The sequence below is a fragment of the Artemia franciscana genome, chromosome 3 (genome assembly GCF_032884065.1).
Source record: "Artemia franciscana chromosome 3, ASM3288406v1, whole genome shotgun sequence".
NCBI lineage: Eukaryota > Metazoa > Arthropoda > Branchiopoda > Anostraca > Artemiidae > Artemia > Artemia franciscana.
In genome coordinates this window covers 11,843,061-11,851,331 of record NC_088865.1, presented here as the reverse complement: position 1 = coordinate 11,851,331, position 8,271 = coordinate 11,843,061, and the positions used below count along the sequence as shown (strand labels likewise).

Genomic DNA, 8,271 nt, shown 5'->3' with positions numbered 1-8,271 from the left:
GTCATAAAAATGAATAGCTGACATAAAAAAAACTAGATTCTTGCATATTCAGCAATGCAAAAAAACACGTAAAAAATTTGGGTTTGACTTCAAAAATCTTGACGTTAGACCAAACTGAATGTTTAGTAACGGTATTCAAAAATAAGCGTCATAGTTTGAATTTTAAAGTAAAATGATATTTCTATTCAAAAACAACATGTGGAACTAGTGTTGAGCAGAACCAAATACAGTTTGAAGAATTGTTGTTAATTTATTGTATAATTGTTTTTTTCAATGATATTTTTTGATTTTTAATTGACTCTTTGTGACTATTTTAGTTTCGAATTCGACATTTTCAATTTTTCTAAATAATTTTCAAATTAGAATTTCGACCGTATTTCCTTAGGAAATTTTTTTTCAAATGCACAGACTACTATCTCCTACAGTGTTGCGACTAGCGTTATAATAAATGGGTTTCGCTTGAAATGTAATGATAGATTATTTTTGGCTACTGAATTATAAATTTGAACCAAAGAAGATACAAGATATAACCTAATTTTAAATATTTGTTTTTATGATTTTAAAATTTAAAGTACATATTTTCTATTATAGTTCATGTGATGCAAAATAAAACTGAATTTCTCAATATAATTTTATGTGTCTAGTTCAATAGTATTTGAACAAAACTAAATATTTTCAGCAATTTTAAATTTGATATGCCTAGTAGTCTTTTACCTGAGTTTTTGGGTTTGCAATGTGAATTTTAGAACAGTTGGTAATTTCGAGGACAATTATCATCAATCAATTTTCATTAATAAACTTAACTAAATAAGTAACAAAATAATGTATAATAGAATATTCGTTTTTCGTTTTTTTTTTCTATAAACTTGTACCTGAATTCATCTATTCTAACTCACCTACATTTAGTTGATTTAACAGCTATATGAAACCGAAACTATCATGTGGTTTTGCACAAGTGAGCTACTGAAGAGTATTGTTGAAAATGCCCTTTTCAAGTTGAAAATTTATTCACAACCACCCATGCGCGGGTCCGCTACAAGGAAGAGAGGTTTTCTTTCGAGACAAAAAAACTGTATGCAAAAAACGGCGATCTATGTGGAAACTGAAATAAAATTTAAATTTTTTTTGAAAACAATAGTCTTTCAGAAGGGGATGAGTCCCAAGAATCCAACCGCTTACGTACATAAAAAGTATTTTAGGCTCTATGTCAGGTCATGGCTCTATCCAGAAGCTATTTGACTGTGGCAATTGCAACGGATTCAGTTTTATTCTGTTATGTTAATTAAGTCCCTTATATTGCAATGATACTTCAAAATGATTGACAACTGAATTAATTTGCCTTTGATTAACTCATTTCAATCACGTTCAAGGGTATATATACACTTCGATAAATCCCGCTGTCTCAGTTTGATGTATATGAAAACGGTTTAGAAATCATAGCCATCGTTTTACTATCGTAGCCTCAAATTTAAGCAAACAATATAAAATTTAATGATCAAAAGCTGTGGATAGCGTCCAATATTCAAAACATTAAAAAAAAGTGTCATATTCAAAGGTGTAAAATCATTTTCATGAACAATTAACAGCAATAAGACAATTTGTTGGCCTAAAACATTATCATTCCTTGTTAAAGATTAAAAATCAATCTTTTCAAAAGATCTTTAGATTTTTGAAAAGCGAAGAGAAAACCATGGAGACTCTTTGATGAAATACCACCCTTAAAATATTTTGTTAACAATTCTCTGGAACTAAAATACTCAAACCCTCCGAGCAAGAGATAGAGAGATGGAGAAAGAGGTAGATAGAGAAAAGCAACAAAATAAAGCAAAATTTCTTTACATCTAGTAAGCACTCCATGTCTCGTCTGGATCTGCGAAACATAAAACGCTCGATTCCCACAAGCTTAATCTTAGGCAATTCTACCACCATACACCTGAATCCCTCTTTTCAATTTATTTTAACTGCTTTCAAATCGGAGGGAGGTAACTAATCATAAAACGACTTAGTGGTTTACAGATAAACAAAGAAAGAAATTGCATTTTTTAACGGAGTTAACTTTCAAAATCACACATCTAATCCAAAAACAGTTTTTGTTAAAACTTAAGAAAATATTGATGTCAAGTTTGGAATCAGTAGGTTGATACAGAGCGTTAATATTAATATACAAACTTTCGGTAGTAAAATAATGAATTATGATATATAACTATGTGCTGTAAGTTCGTCCATAAAAATAAACAAATTTGGAATTATTGCAAGAATCTTACCTGCTTGCGTATCAGTTATGATGCATGCACCACGATGTACTACTGCCACTTTTCGCTCCTTATTGCAAGCCGCACGACGAAGATCACACTCACTACTATACGTGTGGCCATCCGTTCCACAAACAACATCGTCAAAGTTTGGGGATGGACAATCAAGCGGACAAATACAAACGCCGTTTTCACAATAAGCCCCATTGTTACAATGTACGTTCATGCACAAATCTAGAGTTTACAAATTATGATCCTTACTAAACAGAAGGAGTAAAGGGATTAGATTGACTAGATTAGAAAAACGGTTTTTAGTTACTTCGAAGAAGAAAGCTAAGGATGCTAGTAGTTATTTATCGAAGACATTATTTAGCATTCTTTTTCTAAATTACAATCTCACTACTCTGAGTTTTCCCTCATTGTCTTGTCATTGGTGTATTTATTATATTATATTACTGTTTCTCTCTTTAATTTGTAAAACTTAAATTGTTATTGATGGGTGGCGAATGCCCTACATTTTCGGCCATAGAGCCTTGAAGGGGTAATTTACCATTCGAAAGCTTTCAAAGATCCAAAAAAGTGAATTTAATTAGCAGATGAGGCTGTAACATAACAGAATCCTTAGCTGTAACAGAACATAACATAACATAACAGAACATAACATATGAGGCTGTAATATAACAATTTAATGTGTAAAACTCAAATAGAAATTATTGAACATTGCTTAAATAAAGGATATGCTTCTTATATTGATTATAAGTAGGAAAAAACTATGATTTTAGATTTCCCGGTCCAATGTTATAAGAAATTTGTAGAATTCTAAAATCGAGAAGAAAACATCCAAAATACTACGAAGTGGTTTAAGATCCTCTTTAGAATAACTAGGAAGTCTTCATTTTTTCTGAGCAAAACGGTTACTATATGCACCTTTAACCGTTAATTCTTGTCACAGGGGCTGTCTCCCAAATTCATCGGTCGGTGGATACTGTAGAGGATTAGTCAAACTAAATTAAATGTTCTTCTGCCCTTTTCAAGTTAAATCACACGACGAAAAATTGGCTATCTCTACAATTTGCAACAATTTTGACCCAAAAAAGTCCGAAGTACTATCAAGTGAAAACTCTACGGTGCTCAATTGAGCTGGAGATATCATAAGGCTTTTTATATACCTTTCTACGTTCAGGAATCGTATTGCCACATAGTGCATATGTACAGTCCATATTTATATGAGCGCTCCGTATAAAATGAACAGCTATCATAGGCTGTTTTGCTGTTATACAAAAAAAAAATATACAAAGTGTTAATAGAGCAAACCACGTGTTAATAAAGGGAAAATTAAATAAAAAAAACAAGTTTTTTCAACTGAAAGTAAGGAGTGACATCAAAACTTAAAACGCACAGAAATTACTTCGTATATGAAAGAGGCTGCTTCCTCATCAACGCCCCGCTCTTTACGCTAAAGTTTGACTCTTTCTCTCAATTCTTCTTTCTAAAACAGTAAAAAACTTTAGCGTAAAGAGCGGGGCGTTGATGAGGAAGCAGCCTCTTTCATATACGAAGTAATTTCTGTGCGTTTTAAGTTTTGATGTCACTCCTTACTTTCAGTTGAAAAAACTTGTTTTTTTTATTTAATTTCTGAACGTTTTTGAATCAATGCATGTTTTGATTTTGGCTCTCCGCAGAGGAATGATCAAAACGAAATTTACATATTTTTTTTTTGGCGCAATAGCTTTCTCATAATTTTGATCGAATGATTTTGAGAAAAAAAGAGCGGGGGACGAAGCCTAGTTGCCCCCCGATTTTTTGGTTAATTAAAAAGGCAACTAGAACTTTTAATTTTTTACGAATCTTTTTATTGGTAAAAGATTTACGTAACTTATAAATTAGCTTACGTAAAGAACTTTTGTATTCTCATGTTTTTATTACATACATGAGGGGATTCGCCCCATCGTCAGTACCTCGCTCTTTACACTAAAGCTTAAATTTTATCCCAATTCATTAAGAATGACCCCCTGAATCACAAAAGCCGTAGAATAAGTAGTTGAAATTACCGAAAATACTTTAGCGTAAAGAGCGAGGTATTAGAAGGAGGTGAGCCCCTCATATGGGTAATAATTTCTGTTTGTTTTCAGTTTTATTGCTGTTCCTTACTTCCAGCTGAAAAAGCTTTTTCACTTTTATTTTTTAATTGTTTTTTTTTTAATAATGCTAGTAAATCCTGCTCTCCCTTCATGGAAATTTTCTTCTCCCATTACAAATTCTCGAAGGAAAGTTCCCCCAGCATATCCCCCTCTTCTCAACCCCTCCCCCAAACCAAAAAAATCCTCCTGAAAACGCCTGTATACTTCCCAATAACCATTACTATATGTAAGCACAGGTCAAAGTTTGTAACTTGTTGCCCCTCCCACGGGGACTGTGGGGGAGTAAGTCGTCCCCAAAGACATAGTTATAAGGTTTTTCGACTACGCTGAATAAAATGGCTATCTCAGAATTTTGATCCGTTGACTTTGGGAAAATAATTAGCGTGGGAGGGGGCCTAGGTGCCCTCCAATTTTTTTGGTCACTTAAAAAGGGCACTAGAACTTTTCATTTCCGTTAGAATGAGCCCTCTTGTAAAATTCTAGGACAACTGGGTCGATACGATCACCCCTGGGGAAAAGAAAAAAAAAAACAAAAAAACAAAAAAACAAAAAAACAAATAAACACGCATCCGTGATCTGCCTTCTGGCAAAAAATGCAAAATTCCACATTTTTGTAGATAGGAGCTCGAAACTTCTACAGTAGGGTTATCTGATACGCTGAATCTGATGGTGTGATTTTCGTTAAGATTCTATGACTTTTAGGGGACGTTTCCCCCTATTTTCTAAAATAACGCAAATTTTCTCAGGCTCGTAACTTTTGATGGGTAAAACTAAACTTGATGAAACTTATATATTTAAAACCAGCATTAAAATGCGATTCTTTTGATGTAGCTATTGGTATCAAAATTCCATTTTTTAGAGTTTTGGTTACTATTGAGCCGGGTCGCTCCTTACTACAGTTCGTTACCACGAACTGTTTGATTAGTAGACATTTTCATGAAGGATGGGAGAACCTAAAGCCTAAAAAAGCTCTTTTCCAGCAAAGACCGTTTCCAGGGGAGGGAATTTCCGGGTTCAAAATGGAGGAAACTTCACACCTGAACTTCATTTGGAAGAATGTGCGGTTCGAGCGTACAATATGGGAGCAGAGGGGCAATACATCCCGGAATTATTAAGAACATGGTTGTTAACAATAAAAGCCCAAGTTTTGCAACTTCAAGTATTATGGCTTAAAGGTTGACCTTTATCGTAAGGAACGAGCGTGTGATGAAGGTGCCAGCCCTTCTTATATAAAAGGCAACTCTTTTTTATATAGAAAAGTAAATAAAGCTAGCAGTGACGGCCCAATCTATTTTGTGACACCCATAGCCGCTACTCTTTTCTCCCTGTAATGACTTAAGATGACAAAGAAGGTTTATAGGCATTTCCCTCGGGGCAAGACGCAGGTACACTTTACTTAATAGGGAGTTTTTTCTAAGAGATGCAAATGTTAATTGAGTTAAGCTAGGGTTTACTTTGGCTCTAATGCAATATTTTTTGGTTGTTACATGATAGTTTTCTTGATTGTTACAAAATAGGACGTGTTAGAATTCAATAGTCAAGCGGGGAAGTTTTATTAAGACCTTTTCCTACAAGATATTTTTAAAGACGTTTCAAGACATTCCAAGAAGTTTTCAAGACATTTTTCTTCAAGACATTTTTAGAGACGTTTCAAGACATTCAAGACGTGTTTTTTAAATATTTTTCTTTAAGAAATTTTTCAAGACATTTCAGGACGTTTTTCAGACATTTTTTCATCATGTTTTCAAGGCGTTTCAAGACATTTCAAGACGTTTTACGAGACATTTCATAATTTCTTTAGTTCTTAAGTAACGGGGAATGTTTACTTATGTTTAGGATGACGCTTTCACACGTGAACTATTTCTTCGGGCCCTTTGGGAATCCCTGCTTGTAACAATGGAGGACACCCTTGTGGGATGTTACATAATAACAATGCACAAGTGAGTTGTTACATAATATCTTAAGAGAATTTATTTTATTTCATCATTTTTTTTCTCGGGGAACCATTATATTCTAAAGATTTTAGTCCACATTAGGATTCGAATGTAAGACCAGAGATTTTCCTCGATGACCAGACCAGAGCCTTAACCTTTTGGACCAGTAAACTATTCATAATATTTTGATTCAAGTAATACTTTCTAGATGATAATCTATTGCAAGTAAGGAAACCCTCTATCCCATACACTAGAACGATTAAATGAATCGTATTTTCCAATCCTTTCAACATGAGAGCAAAGACATCCCAAGGCTATTGATTCTTCGTCTATTAGACACACCTGCCCATTACAGCATTATTAATTTTCTAATGTGATCTAGACAGGTTGACTTAGCTATTCAATCAATGAGATGTTACATAACATTGGCTTTATATATTTTGTTGTGTAAATGATTACGTTTTGAAGTTTTATCCTGGAGCAAGTATTCTAAAGAATTAAGGCTTCTGTACACACAACTTTAATTGATAAAAACAAGTTACAAGCATTATTGAAGCACTGAAAATGAAACTAAAACATAACAAAGGAAAAACAAAACGGAAAAAAAGCTTATAAGGGATTAAATTTAAGCCAACCATAAATTAAAGAAAGGTGGGACTCTTAGCAACCATTTCCAGGGAGTGAATTGGTATTATAGATAAATATAATCCACATTAAGAGGTATTTCTGAGAGGTCCTTATGACAGCACATCGTTTCTATTGCTCTATTAAACATGCCAGCAAGGAAAAAGATAAACATTTTCTACACCTGGTTATTTCTGAGAGCTCTTATTGAAAATACTATGTGTCTTTGAGCCAAGACTATGCATATTTCCTGCAACCTTGACAATGCGTGGCTAGCCTACCGAAGAAACAATTCGAGAGGGGGAGGGTTGTTATTAGAGGTAAAGTATCATCTAAGCTTTAGTTCACGTTTTACAAAGCTCCAATTGTCAAAAAACAAGAACTTTGCATTTTTTACTCCAAGAAAGAACAGAGATGCGCGTGTGCTATGGGACAGCCTTTTTTATAAATAAATGTCTATGTTAACCCTTATTTTGTAGGACTAGCTACATCTGTAGAAGTGAATGCGCTACCGTAAGGTTTTACTGTCTTTGACACTCGAAGCTCAATATACATAAAGATTTTCGATAATTCTAAATTAATTGACTATCTCAGAGTTTCCACACAATAGCATTTTGAACTTCTTTTGGGTAGAATTGTTGTTTTACACCACAAAATGCTCGAAAACACAACTCTACTGTGGGATAGTCTTTTTCCCAAAATAAATGTCTATGTTAACTAAATATTTTGTAGAACTACCTGTATCATTCGAGACGAATGCGCTACTGTACGGGCAGCAATACCGTACGGCATTACTGCCTCTGAAAGTCGAGGCTTAAAATGCGCATATATTTTCAATGATTCTAAATCAATTAACTATATCAGAATTTTCAAGGAATAGCCTTTTCGACCTTATTTGGCTATAATTGTTGTTTTGCACCACAAAATAGCTGAAAACGGTACATAGTAGTGGGACAGTTAATTTCCCTAAAATAAATGTCTATGTTAGTTGTTTATTTTGTGGGATTACCTGAAGCTTAAGAAACAAATGCGCCACCGTACGACATTACTACTTCTGATGCTCAAAGTTTAATATGCGTATAGATTTTCGATAAGTCTAAATCATTGGACTATCCTCAAATTTTCACACAATAGCTTTTTTGGACTTCTTTCGGGTAGAATTCTTGTTTTGCACCATCAAATGACTGAAAACGCCGCTTTGCTGCGGGACAGTCTTTTTGGCTAAAATAATTTTTTATGTTAACTGTTTATTTTTTAGGACTATCTGAAGCTTTAGAAAGGAATATGCCACCCTACGGCAGTACTGTCTCACAAACTCGA

General features: G+C 33.9%; 1 protein-coding gene across 1 annotated transcript in view; it reads right to left on the bottom strand.

Moving 5' to 3' along the window:
* The window catches only part of LOC136025458 (agrin-like), a 214,702-nt gene that overhangs the window by 92,969 nt on the left and 113,462 nt on the right, over positions 1–8,271 (bottom strand). The window contains exon 9 of the mRNA XM_065701490.1: positions 2,265–2,486. Coding sequence (XP_065557562.1) covers positions 2,265–2,486 — 222 coding nt within the window. The remainder of the gene's footprint in view (positions 1–2,264; positions 2,487–8,271) is intronic.